This window comes from Ostrea edulis, chromosome 6 (assembly GCF_947568905.1).
Source record: "Ostrea edulis chromosome 6, xbOstEdul1.1, whole genome shotgun sequence".
Lineage (NCBI taxonomy): Eukaryota > Metazoa > Mollusca > Bivalvia > Ostreida > Ostreidae > Ostrea > Ostrea edulis.
The window spans coordinates 64900225-64915370 of record NC_079169.1 but is presented as its reverse complement, the minus strand read 5'-3'; the positions used below and the strand labels follow the sequence as shown (position 1 = coordinate 64915370).

The 15146-nt window shown below is 36.4% G+C and overlaps 1 protein-coding gene across 1 annotated transcript; it reads left to right on the top strand.

Annotated features, from left to right (window-relative positions):
• The first annotated feature begins 1318 nt into the window (after positions 1–1318).
• LOC125683214 (E3 ubiquitin-protein ligase TRIM71-like) lies at positions 1319–14340 on the top strand. The gene is made up of 5 exons (XM_048924100.2): positions 1319–1410; positions 7069–8110; positions 8475–8607; positions 11164–11352; positions 13578–14340. The coding sequence occupies exons 1-4, from the start codon at positions 1376–1378 to the stop codon at positions 11217–11219; spliced, it is 1266 nt and encodes a 421-aa protein (XP_048780057.2). The 5' UTR covers positions 1319–1375; the 3' UTR covers positions 11220–11352; positions 13578–14340.
• Positions 14341–15146: the final 806 nt, after the last annotated feature.

The window sequence follows — 15146 nt, the reverse complement described above, 5'->3', positions numbered from 1 at the left end:
TAAGTGTATAATGCCGCCTGTAATGTGCATACGTGTTCGGTTAATACCCCCCCCCCCTATTTAGAAACAACTTCCTGGTTGTTAAACATGGCGAAGGTGGACTAGAGGTCCGGTAAATTTCGTAAACAATAACACACCAAAACAAATATTAGACTCTCTATATTGAGCTTCTGTTATTTTTCTGTTATAATCATGTATAACCTTAATTTTTTGTGAAACCTTTTAAACACAGAAGACAGTAGGTTTTGATCACTAAATGTCAAAAGCTAAATTGGGGGGGGGGGGGGGTGAATCAGTCCTTTTAAGGACGGAAATGTTTAGCTTAAATCAGTTTCAATGATGAACATTTTGCTGAGATAGCCATCTTTTACTGCAAGTTTAATGCACATGTACAATGTCGCACAAAAATCGTGAAGATTAGTTTTGCAGTTTACACGAATTAGAGCCCATATTCTTATTCATGCGAAAACTTCAGTGTCCTACTTTTACTAAAGTATAAATTCGATCCTTATCTGACGATTTTTCAAATAGTCGTGAAATAATTCGACTTTAAAATTATATTGCCATCTGATTACAGGTAAGGACATGTCACAGGACAGAATACGCGGAAAACTCGGACACACAGCAGTGGCGGATTTAGAGGGGGCGCAGCCCCCCCCCCCCCCCCCCCCCCTCTAGATTTCTCAAATTTAAGGTAAATTGCGGTATCTTGTTTCGGAAAATGTACTAAACGATAAAAGAAGCAATAATTCCTTCCACTTCCGGAGAAATAGATGACAAAATCTTTTGATTTCTTGAATTACTTTATTGAGAGAACTTAATTTTTTCCAAAAAACCCTCAAAATTTCGGTCATTCTATTAATTTCACCTTATCAAAATGATAGAAAATAGTCCAAAATGACTAAAAAGGAGAAATATTTCAAGCTCCATAAAATCTGTAAAATCCAGGAGTTTCCGGGGGCTTCGCTCCCTGGACCCCCACCAGGACTTCGCCCTGGACCCACTGCCCTATAAAGTGGCGCCCCCCGTAACCGCAATTCCTGGATCCGCCCCTGCACAGGTACATATATACGTATGAAGATGCACAGCTAACATGTTGGATAAAATGTTGTTTGTTTTCCCCCGTGTACATTTGCATTTTGAAGAGTAGAATAATGGTCAAAACCACAATTTGTTTTTTTAATTTAGAATGTAAATCGTGTCCTATTGACAAAATTAAGTCAATAACATCTGGATATTGTTGGTGTTGATTCAATTTCCTTTTCATGCGAAACCCCTTATCCGTATTGGTAAGTGTATGATAATGTGCCGTCTTCAAGTTAAGGATTTTCCCCATTATCTACAAACAACTTCCTGGTATAATTATTTTAAATTTATGTCAAAAATGGCGACAGGTGGACCAGAGGTCGGGTAAGAAATAATTTTACGCAAGTAAACCTTTTCTAAACTTTATTCGTAAGGACGGAGATGTTTAGCTTACATCAGTTTAACTTTCAATGAGAGATATCTTGTTGAGATAGCCATTTTTTACTGCACGTTCTATGCCAAAACTTCGGTGTCCTACTTTAATTAAGTATAACATCGGTCCTTATTTGAAGATCATTCAAATAGTCGTGAAATTATTCTACTTTAAAATCATAGCGAGCAAAGTGTACAACTACAAACGGTATACATGAATGATGATGAACAGATGACGTGTCGAATAAATATAGGAATGAGTAGTATGAAAGGCGAAGATAACAAACAGTGATCAACCTCATAAATCCCATAAGCAATACAAAATAGATAGTTGGGCCATCACGGACCCCTGGACACACCAGAGGTGGGATGAGGTGCCTAGGAGGAGTAAGTATCCCCTGTATGAATTATAGGTGGAGTTAAATAAACGTTGATCATCTGTATAGTATGCATAAGAAATGATGAAATATTTTCTTCCTTTACTTGCATTCTTTGTTCTGAAGTTGGTACCGATGTAAAAATCAATCCTCGCTTCTTTTTGTGCCGAGGTCTGAGGACGCTAACAAGTACGTTTCCTTTTGTTTAAATTCTAAGGCTTGGGTGGAATTGTTAGGGTTATAAGGAAATACTGTTGGAATATGCTGGTTTGAATTACTAAATTGTGCACTATAGGGAACAAAATAAAAACAGGGAAACGTGAACAATACCCGTAGCCTGCCAGAATGAACTAGAGTGAAGGACTAAATATTGCATAAAAATAGGTTTCGATATGAAAACATGAAAGTTTCCTAATGATTTGCTTTACATAGTTAGGCTTGGATTTCTTGAACTTAAGTTTGAGTTTCCTCTTTCATTTCAGCAGTCAAAATTTGAGCAAAGTCTATTACTTAAGTCCAAGTTTCGACTTATAAGTGTCTTTCGAGAAATCCGGGTCAGGCAATGCTTATCCTAGGCACCTGACCCCACCTCTGGTATGTCCATGGGTCTGTGTTCAGCCTACTCTTAATTTTGTCTTCTTTTATTGTGTTTATGAGATTGATTACTCTCCGTTATCTTAAATATATATGCGGCAGAATTTGACGCTTGCGTCTAAAAGTTTTCTTGACAAGTTTGTAATGGACAGCACATATAGAACATTTAGTACCCCCCTCCCTCCCAAGTTAGTACTACACCTTGTTGGTGTTGAACTTTTTCCACGGAGTCATTGCATTGTGATATCTGCATCTGCAGGGTCGTCTATAATCCGAGGATCAGGAGGAATTGGTGATGGGGACACAGGTGCTTTATAACTGGTTAAATGTGTTTGCAGTTAATCATTGATATTTCGTCAATTACTAGAAGATCAGTAATTTCAATGTTGTCTTCACTTTAAGAAAACGTTATTCTGTTAACACGAGATGAATTATATCCATCTTCTATTCCTGCCCATTGTGTACTGTTACTGCCCCCAGATCGCCGTAAGGAGTTGCAGCTATCCCTGTGGAACAGTCGATTGCCATTTTTTCTTAATTCATACACTATATTTCTTTAATCAGATAAGTTTTACCTGTGCCCGCCTGTTCACTTATTATTAAATTATGCCCATGGGAAAGACAGAAAGCTAACTGTTGGTCTTCGTATAACATTTTTCATGGAATTCTTGTTTATAACAATTCGTAAACCTCTTATAATTTTCAATCGCCAAACGCTCGGCATCAGGTGTGGATGTCATAGGTATTCGGAGATGACCTTAAAAACGGATGTCCCGTGTCACAGTAGGTGCGGCATGCTAAAGAACCCTCACTGCTCATTGGCCGTAAGCGCCGAGGAAAGGCCTAAATTTGAAGCCCTTCACCGGTCTTGGTGACGCCTCCGTATGAGTGATAAATTCTCGAGAGACGTCAAGCAAGATGCAATCAACCAATCAATCTTACATTATCATTGTTATTGGTTGTCGTCCGTCGTCGTCCGCTGTGCGCTCACAATTGAACATTTTTAACGTCTCCTTAATAACTACTTTTCAAATTCTTTTCAAATTTGGTATGAAGCATCCTTGGGACAAGGGGGACATCAATTGTAAATTTCATGACTCCTGCACCCCTGGGGATCTAGGGTCGGGGCAAAAACTGCCCAGAATTGACCAATTTTCAAAAATCTTTTTCTCGACAACCGCATATGTTTAAGAAAAACTGAATGCATAGTGATGTGGAGCAGGCCTCTACCAAAACTGTAAATTTCATCATCCCCAGGGTAGGGTTTCTGACCCCAGGACGGGGCCAAATTTAGTATAATTATAGTGTTTATGTCTAAAACACCTAAATAACATCTTTAGTGCCATTGATACTAAATGGCTATTTAGAAAGAGCAGGTATTCCTTTACCAACAGTGTAAATTTGATGATCCCAGGGGTAGGGGTTTTGGTATTAGGGTGGGGCCAAAATCGTCAATTATTAGATGTCTGAACATATTTTTCAACAACTTCTTGATAACTACCATTCCAATTCTTTTCAAAGTTGGTACGAAGCACTAAGGATTGTAAATTTCAGGATTCCTGCACCCCAGGGGCCTTAGGGGCGGGGCAAAACTGCCCAAAATTGACCATTTTGCAAAAATCCTTTCTCTAGAACCGCACGTGTGTAAGAAAAACTAAATGCATTGTGATGGAGAGCAGGAAGACATCTACTTAAATTGTAAATTTCATAATCCCCGGGGTAGTAGTTCTTAACCAAGGGCGGGACTAAACTTACTATATAGTGTTATATGTGTAAAACATTTGAATAATATCTTTAGTGCTATTGATACTAAATTGAAACTAAATGGAGATTTAGAAGGAGTAGGTAGTCTTTACTAAAATTGTAAATTCGATGATCCAAGAAGTTAGGGTTTAGTTTCAGGATGTTGTCAAAATTATAATAATGATTTGAAGGACTTATTTAAGTTTTCCGACATTGTATAAAATCTAAATGCATACTTAGGAATAGCAGAAAAGTATGTACAAAAATGGTGAATTTCACAACCCAGGCTTTTGACTCTAGGATGGGTCCAAATTAGTCATATCTTTTAATGTTAATACACCTATTATATTATGTAAAGCCTTTCATCAGTGTATTCACTTTTGAGTGCATTGAAGTTTTAAGGACACATCTTGTTTTATACTGTTGCTGAACGTGAGAATTTACCTGAGATATTCAGAACAGGAAATGTTTCCTAGATTTCATAGCCCTTGTGAGTAGTGATACTTTTCACTAGTCCTCAGGTGACCGATAAGGTCTGTGGGCCTCTTGTTCTTTACATTCGGAACTTTTCTGCATAACAGGAGAGTCATCCTTCTTGTAATAGGTGGTGCTATTTTTCTACTTTCGTTGATTCGAGTTGGACTAATCCAAAAAGTGATAATACATTAAAGGATTTATACTTAAGTGACATGCATATGTTCAGTGACGGAAATATTCAGGCTACGACTGGAGATCGTTCGTTTTACTGGTAGGTTTTTAAATACATTTCAACGAGATATTCTGGATATTGCCTCTCGCCTTGCAGACGAAATTGTCAATCTTTCTCTGTTTATGATAATCGGGTATGGTATTTTTTTAACGTTTGTTTTCGGAGTTATAGCACAGGATGGACCAAGAATGTCATAAATGAATGATTGGTTTAAAAAAGTCACAAGAGGCCCGGGGGTCAACATTCTCGGGGGGATATTCAAAAATACTAGTAAACATATTTCATAATTACAAGTGGCAGTACATTAATAGTTTAAGGGAAAACTCTTATTATTAGGAATAGTGAACATTTATCTGAAGGTAAATACGTATGTACTACTTTTTATATGCCCGTCGTCCGTCCGTCTGATTGTCCGGACCTTGTGGGCAAGATACAGACCGAACCGTAAGCTCCAGGACTTTACAACTTGGTACATTTGATCATCATGATAAGACAAAGATGTCTATTGTTTTTAAAGGTCAGAGGTCAAAGGTCAAGGTCGTAGTATCACTTAGTAGGGAATCCTTGTGGGCAAGATACAAACCCAACCGTAAGCGCAAGGATATTACATCTTGGTATATTTCATTACCATTATGAGAGGAAGATGCCTATTGTTTTTCAAGGTCAGAAGTCAAGGTCATAGTATTACTTAATAGGAAACCTTGTAGATAGGATACAAACTAAACCGTAAGCTCCAGGATATTGCAACTTGGTACATTTGGTCACCATGATGAGAGAAAGATGCCTAGTTTTTAAGGTTATAGGTCAAAGGTCAAGGTCTCAGTATCATTTGATTGGAATACCTTGTAGGCAGGATACAAACCGAACCGTAAGCTCCAGGATATTAAAACTTGGTACATTTGATCACTATGATGAGAGGAAGATGTCTGTTATTTTTCAAGGTCAAGGTCACATTTTCACTTCGTAGGAAAACCTTGTAGACAGTATACAAACCGAACTTTTGGGGCTAGGACCGTCAAACTTTGTACACATACACTTTATGCCAAGTGGATGATGCCTATTGTTTCTTCAGGTCAAAGTCGTAGTAGCAAGATGCAGACCAATTCGTTGGGGGCAAGGACCATTAAACTTGGTACGCATACATCTTATGCCAAGTGAAAATATTACACAGAGAGTACATGATTTGTCTTGTTTTTTCGATGCAAAGAAAGTATGTCACACCCTGATGGTTGCTGATGCTACTTGAAGGCAAGTTCAACAAATCATGATGTAAGAAAAACACCCTATATCAGCTTTTCACGGGCGTATTATGTACCGTTGGCGGTACTCTTTTTATACAAGATACGGGAGGTGATCCTAGTAAGCATGAAATATGGAAAAAACACGAACTATTCGAAGGGATTTATCCGCGAAATTTAAACCATCCTGAAATACCGAATGACAGCAATCGCGAATTGTTCGCCTCGCGAAATCAAAGCCCTTTACAGTGTTTGGATAAAGTAAACGGAGTAATCCGTAGTCAAAATCAGTATTTAAAGAATGACCTGACTGTGTTCGAGTTAGATACACCACTCTGATTCCAGGCACAAGTACTATGAAGTTGAAATATTAAAAATATGCTGGAGTTCCTCATTGACAATATTTTCGTAGTCTTTGGTGACCTGGTCTTCCAACAGTCTGTTGGAATCCGTACGGGGACGAATTGTGCTCCTTTGTTAGCTGACCTGTTTTTATATTCTTATGAAGCAGATGCGATCCTCTAAAGAATGCTATCTTAAAGAAATATGGCAGACGGAGTTAGTGTTATGGACATGAGCGAAAACAAATTGTTGTGTAATCCTAACCTCATGTCAGCTTTGAGTACGTGATTGATAAGCAAAAAGTAGATAAAAGCATAATTGTTTGTATAAGTATAGAAACCCATAAGCCTTTTCTTGATATACCACTGGGGGAAATGTCAGATTTTACAGACTGAGTTAAACCTTGCTATAGCAGTTTCCACAATAAAATCATTTTCAAACACAAATCTTTATAAGTTTTTAATGGCTAACACCCCATTTATTTGGTGCAGGTTATATTTAAAAGGACATCTTAGCTCACTAGAAATACGTTTATAATGCGATATCTTATGATGGAAATGGAAAATTTAGAATTTTTATAAATCGATTTCAAAACTTTTTTGAACAGCTATGGACAAGATGTGAAAGAGTACACAAACTGTTCATGTTGTTTTAAAACCTATGAAGACCCTTGGTATCTACAGTGCGGACACACACTGAACAGGAAATGTATTCGCAGACAGAAACCTATCGTAAAATGTCCGATGTGCGAGGATTCTTTTCTGATTGCTTCCAGTAGGCTGTTTAAAAATCGATTTGCAAATGATCTTGCAATGCAGGTAACACGTATGGATATCATACATCTTCTGCTGAACAACCGGAAATGTTCTTTGCATGAGGAAAAAAATGCAGAAAGTTACTGTGAGAAATGTCATATGAAAATGTGTTTCGGTTGTAGCCAATTTCATGATAGGAATCCTAAAACTAAAAGGCATGCAGTTTATGAAGTCAACCAAATGATAGAAGAAAAGCAAGATGACATAGATATTAATCCAGTGTCGATGTGTGAGCACCATGATAATGAAATAATAAACAACTGGTGTTTGGATTGTAAAGTCCCAGCTTGTGAAGAAAATTGTTCCCAACATCATTTAGAACCACTTTCGAGATATGCAACAGATTCGAACACTAAAATTCTTAAGTTAGAAACAAGTATCAAAAACCAGTTATCAACGGTAGAGCAGCAATTTCAGGATGTGAAAAAAATACAGAAAACCATACAGACAAAAGGAGAATACCAGGGATCAGTAGCTGCAAAACTGGATTGGGCAAAGCAAAAGTGCAAACAGGTTATCAGACGATCCACGTGTTTACTTCTCGAGGTAACTTTGTTATTGAAAAGGGGAAACGAGTTCCATAAGTGTTACTCTCTGCCGTTCTTATCACTCCAAATCCAAAGAATTCAAGAGTCGACTAAAAGTATCGAGAGCAGCAGTCAGACTGACAGCGCTAGGTCATCTGCATCGACCAACAGCGATTACAGTTTGTCCGGCTCATCATACGTCCAGTTCAATCCAAGATTGTCACGGTCGTTAAACGTCCTATCTGACAGAGCAACATATATCAATGTGAACAGGAATAGTAGTATGGAAGCATTGTATGTGAATGAGGTAAGGAGAGAAAGAGGGGGGGGGGGTGTCACATGGATTACTGGTATTGTCACAAAATTGAGCTACTAAATCCTTTTCAAAGCAATTGACAGAAAGTGTTTCCTTCGATGTATTTAACATGGTTTTTTCTCTCCATCAAATGATTGCTCGAAGTCCGTCTGTCTGTCTGTAATTTATTTGTCATATCCTCACGTTCCTGTTAATTTCCTACTTGAGTGGTATACGATTACCGCTAGTATGATTATAATGTGCATTCCACGTGTAGTAACGTTGATCTTAAAATGTTTCTTCTTTCCATTCACTTACACAGGATATGTTGATCAGGTGTAAATAGTAGAAAACTGTAATCTTTTATCACCCGTAGCAAAGATACGCAGATATCAGTCAAATAGAATCAATCATCAGAGTGTCTTCCCAGTCTCTGAGTAGAAGTACAAAGCTTAGTGATGAAATTCAAGAACGGATCAACTTCTTTGACACAGGAGCAAGAATTACAGGTAAATATACCTTACATTTACTGTACATAAATTACATATGTACATTACCATGCAAAAAATATAAAATATAGGTTTTCGTCATGTTCTAAAAGGAATTTATGCTTAATTTTCAGTATATATATATATATATATATATATATATATAAATATAAATATATATATATATATATATATATATATATAAATATAAATATATATATATATATATATATGTATGTATGTATGTATGTATATATATATATATATATATATATATATATATATATATGAAGTTGATTCGGCACAGTTGTAAATAAATATTGAAAATCAGAATGACACATTCCACAAAAAACAATCATTTACTGCTAGCGCTTTCTCCATGTCTACATGGTTCATCAGGCAGTTCAAATAGCAGTAAATGATTGTTTTTTATGGAATGTGTCATTCTGATTTTCAATATTTATATATATATATATATATATATACACTGCTAGCGCTTCATTTCATTTTATAACTGTCTATTAAAGTGGCATTAAAGCCGAAAGCGCTAGTAGTGAAATGTTATTCGAGTTTTGTGTTGCTTGACTTTTATTATTGGATATATTTACTGTATCAAATACTGGATTCTTTCACAACATTTAGACACGACATCCAAACGAAACTACAAAATCTTAAAAATCCACTAAATTTGCAGTAGGTGTTAAGCAATTTTGTAGGCCTAGATAGATTAATGTAACAGTACCTCTCTGTCAAATAGATAGAGACTGATGAAATATTTAAGAAATGAATTCCATCAGGGCTAACGTATGCGCTTCATGAAAAGTATATCGGCGTGAAGCGTTGCAGTTTATACCCTCATGCTTTTGAAGACAAAAGATAATCTATTTTTAACATTTACATTCTACTTTCATTTCTGTTAGAATTCTCAGTCGTTAACAAAGGCGTACAATGTTTATCAAGAGTGATCAATCGCGCAATCCGGTCTTTCCGTCAAGCGGAAAATCCCCCTCGACTGTAATCTCCATTTTTATATCAAATCAATACACGACGATAAAACATTATTTATTGGTTTTTCTTTAATGAATATTTGCTAGAAACGATATGATATCCCCATAGTAAGTCTGAAAACATGTTAATAATAACAAATTAGTGATCTACACAATGATTGGAAGCGTCCATTCTGAACACATTTTCGTACTTCCGGTAAACGTAATACACAGCAGAGTTTATTCAAAAACTTCTACATCAGAAGAAAAAATATCTTGCTGTGGCCTGCAACTTAATATGACGTTTTATCTAATAACTATAATAATTTTCATTCATATTTGAATTCGATATATCCCTGTAAACTCGAGATAAAAGACACCACAGAGTCCTCGATCCACATCTGCTTCGTACTTAGATATTTTATTGAAAATGAATATTAACGGCAGACTAACAACAAACAGGAGGATTTTAACTTCTCCATCAACTTCCCATATTTATATAGCAATATTCCTATATCACCTATCCCGTGACGATCCGGGTTAGAATAGGTCCTCAGTACCCATCGCTTGTCGAAAGAAGCGACTAAATGGGATGGTCCTTCGGATGAGACCGCAAAAACTGAGATCCCGATGGCGATAAAGATCCCTCCCTGCTCAAAGGCCGTAGGCGCCGAGCATAGGCCTAAATATTGCAGCCCTTCACCGGCAATGGTAACATCTCCATATGGGTGAAAGATTCTCGAGAGGGACGTTAAACAATATTCAATCAATCAATCCATTATCACCTGTATATGGTGTTTATATCTCTCAACTGATTCAATATACGCAAGAGCTTGTTCTACGTATGATCAGTTTTAAAACCGAGACAGGCTGCTTACAAACAAGTTGATGTTATAGGGATTTCAACAGTCTTGTTTAAAGTCAACATTTTGCAAATCCTATGGTCTTTATAATTATATAGTTTACCAATACAACCTATCAATGAGTCAAATGCTGTCTGACGCGTTTCATACCAATTGTTAAGCCGTTCTTGGCACACTGATTTTGACTATGGATAACTCCGTTTACCTGATTAGGATATAGGGCGCACGGTGGGTGTGACCGGTCGACAGGGGATACTTACACCTCCGAGGCACCTGATCCCACCTCACACATACATAGAATTGGGGATGAATTTATAATTATTTTTCACCCCATGATAGGTAGCCAGTGTACATAATTACCCTCCCCCTTTTAAGGTTATTTGATAATTGTAGTGATGATATACATTGTACATGTATAGAAGACTTCAATCTCCCAAGCAGTGAAAGTGTGTCCATCTTTTTTTACGAATTCAAACTTCAGCTGTTGAGTTCATTTAAGAAGGATATGATTACCTTTATCACTTAGAATTTGCTATCTACTTCAGCTAGGGTCTTACAGTCAACAGCGAAAATGTATGACATAACTCATACTCGAATTATGGATAGTTTGAACACTAAAATAATTCAACATGTAAAATGGTTTGTTTTACTATACACTTTCTACTAGTATTCCTGAAAATACGGAGCATTGGTTCGTAAACGTAATTTGTTAAAATCTTGTCTTTTAGGTATGGTATATGTTAATGACACTATCGTTGTTGCCAGTCACTCGGCCGGATTTTGAACGGGCTATGACATACATGGAAAAATCCAGTGGGATATCACGGAGCGATTAAACGGACCCTTCGATGTAGCAGCACATAAAACGGATGATGGCAAGCAATTCCTTTATATCACCGACCCGGGAAGACGAACTGGTAATAATAATACAAGTTAACAACCGATGAATGTATCCACGGATGGATGAATAAATGGAATACAATGAACCCCTCTGTTTAGAAAATATCAAGCAGTTTTAATAGAAGTTGATTTTTTTTCCTCACTCAAAACGCATTGGGATATCCATGTTATCTAATGTTTGCGACAGTTGTACTGAGAACAGTACACTAGTCAGATATGAAAACAAAGTTTTAAAAGCCTAAGATGTATAACTATAACTGAGACAGACGAAGTCATTTTATTGGCCGGGTTGCACAACGTGCATCCGGTTAATGGAGGGCGGACGTCCCAGTAATAGGGTACCTACTTTGTGTAATCAACTTCTCTCACATCTCTAACTTGACATTCCTCAAACTGAAAATGTGTCTTTTTAAAAGTGAGCAGACAATGTCACATTTTTCAAAAACAATTACGTGTAGTTGAACTTTTGTCATTTTTTAAGCATGTCTTGAATAGACGGTACCTATGTTTGTAATCAACTCCTCTTACAGCATTTATTTGACATCCTTCACACCTTGTACAGCTGATATTGAAGCATTGAATATGTGCATGTGTCTTTCTGGAAGTGATCGAACATTCTCCGAAAAATTTACGTGTAATTCAACTTCGTCATTTTTTAAGCATGGTACCTACTTTGCGTAACCTCTCACAGCTTGACGTTTTTCAGACCTTGTACATTATAGTTGTTATAAAACATTGAAGATATACATGTGACATTTCAAAAGTGCTTCTGGTTTTTTTTTTAATTCTACATTACATGGGTTATTTTTCCTATATGAGTTTTATAAAAGTTACCTACATAATCTGGCTTTACTATAAATGCATACGAAAATCCGAGACATCTCTAGGGTAGACTTCTAAAAGCATTACATAATGGATTCTCTACCACAAATACTTCAGTTTACATTTATTTCATCTGGATCCATGTACTGCTGTCTCCGTGACACGTTTTAAAGCAACTCGGCCATTTCTGTTCTTGAATTGATTTTTTTTTTTCAGTCAAGTTAGAATTATGGTCAGTTATAAAAGATCGAATTAGAATGGACGGAAACATTAACAAGAGTACCGCAAACGGTACAACATACGCCCGTTAGACTTTCAGTGCAATATATGTATCCATGATGAGAAAAAGTCCGGAAAAGGATTTGACTTATTTTAACCCTAAAGTACATGTAGGTTACGCTGCACCAATCAAGTTGAAGTGTGAACTGATTATGTATTTCTCTGAGAGGGGGGTTGTGACAAAATTTCAGACCAATATCTGCATTCACAACGAAAAAAAAATATCTGGAAAATTGTTTGACCTATTTTTACCCATAAAGTAGGTCGTGGTCCATATCCACCTGAATTGCAAACTTATATTCCTCCGAGAGGAAGCTTGTGAGTAAGTTTCAGGGCATCCGTGACGAAAATTAGGTTTTTATACTAAGTGATACTATGACCTTGACTTTTGACCTTGAGAAACAATAGGCACCTTCCTTTTATCATGGTGATCAAATATACCAAGTTGTAAGAACCTGGATTTCACGGTTTGGTCTGTATCTGGCCTATAAAGTTTTCCTATTAAGTGATACTACGACCTTGACCTTCAAAAGTAATTGGCATCTTTCTCTCATCATGGTGATTAAATGTACTAAGTTGTAAGAATCTGGAGCTTACGATTCGGTTTGTACTAAGTGATAATACAACTTTGACCATGAGAAACAATGGGCATCTTTCTCTCATCATGGTGATCAAATGTACGAAGTTGTAAGATCCTGGAGCTTATAGTTCATTATGTATTTTGCTTATAAGGTCCGGACAGACATACAGATAGAGAACGCCATACCATAATATGTCCCGTCTTTGATTGGCGTATAAAAAGTATATTGTTAAACCGTTGCGGATAAGGACTTGATTTGAAAATGTACAGATTGGTTAATATGGTTTGGTTTTACTTTAAAATTCTAATCCTTCTTCTTAATGCTATAGTATTCAAGTCATTTAATGCGTACTTTTGTTTTTCCCAAGAAACTTTATATAACGAAAACAATGTATCGCTTTTGATTTAAGAGATTATGATTTCAGTTGAGGGTATACTACAGATAAATGTTGATGACTTTTATATTGCATGTGTTGATTTGAATTAATGAAGAATGAATATAATATGTAAATTTTGCACATTATAAGGGATGTGTAACATTATTGATTTTATCACATTTAGCAACGTCAGAGGGAACAATTCACGTCTTCAAGCTGAGAAAAAATCATCGATACAGTTTTGAGAAAAAATTTACGAAAGACTGTTTTCAACCACGTGGTATTTGCGTCGCTTCCTCACGAGTGTACGTCTGTGAACCGGAAAAAAACGAAATAATTGAGTACAACATCAACAAAAGTGGCACAGGAAGGGTTCTTCATCGATACGGCAAAGGCGATTTTTTACTGAGACAACCAATATATGTATCAGTGGAGACAGATGATAGAATAAGACTTTTGATATCTGACGCTGAGTTAGGGTTAAAGAGAGTATTACTAAGGGAGCGTGAAAACAATACAAGTGGGTGGAAAAGTCCCAAGGATAAGAGTTTTACACCGTCGAAGTGTTGTGTGAATAAACGCAGCGTTGTTGTTGGAGATTCCACTGGTCAAAAACTACATTTCGTAAACTTTCAGACTCGAAATCTGAGTCACCAAGAATATGAAATCGAAGATATCTTTCATAGTCCTGTTGCTATTGCGGTTTGCAGAGATCAGAGGCGTCTCATCATGGCCTGCAAAGATGGTTTAGTTGTCGTTTACCGGACTGTAGATCTCGTTGAAATGGAGGAAATGAAATCGGTTGTAGACAATGAGGATCCAGTTTATGCCAATTCAAAAACCCTTTTCAAATAAAATCTTTAAGATTTAAAAACACTGTAATTTCTCTGTCAGATTTTCTGAATTAATATACGGAGTTTATTCATGGTTAATAAAACTAGAGACTAGTGCTTACTTATAACCTTGTGATAAAAAGGTGAAGATAACGAATGCGGTAGTAATCAATCTCATAAATTCTATAAGCAATACAAATAGAGAGTAGGACAAACGCGGACCCCAGGACACACCAGATGGATCAGGTACCTAGGAGGAGTAGATTCTATGTATGTTTTTATTATATATTTGAAAATGGTGAATTTTAAGGGCTCATTAACGGAAAAAAGTTAAAAACAACGATTACTGTTTTTGAATGATTTAAGATATTCAATGAATACATGTACCGGTATATGACATAAGATAGCAATTTAGATAAATTGTTTCAATTCTTCATAGTTTGTTATTACTATTTGCTAAAAATTATTGTTACATCTTGACCAACTCGATCAATTCCTCAAGTTCTCCAATTCTCCTCGCTAACAATTCCAGCCTTCTCTCTCCCATTTCTATCTTTCTCCATTTGTTTACAAAATTATATCGTCTGCTTCCAAGCGAAAAAGGTCCGAGGTACTCCGAATGAAAACTACAGAGGTGTTCCGGAAACGTACGATAAAGGGTCAAATAAAGGGTGTTGATACAGGGTATGTGATAAAGGACGCGTGTCTGTGTTCATATCAGGGATACAGAAATATGTATTATATAACAAATATATAATGAATTGATTTTACGTCATAGTATAGGTTTTTCTTTACATACATGTATTATATTTAAAGAGACACTACAGCTCATTTTCCACATTTTAATAAAGTGTTTTTTAAAACATGTATTGATAAAATGATAAAATTCATATCGATACTGAAAATTTTGAACAATTGGG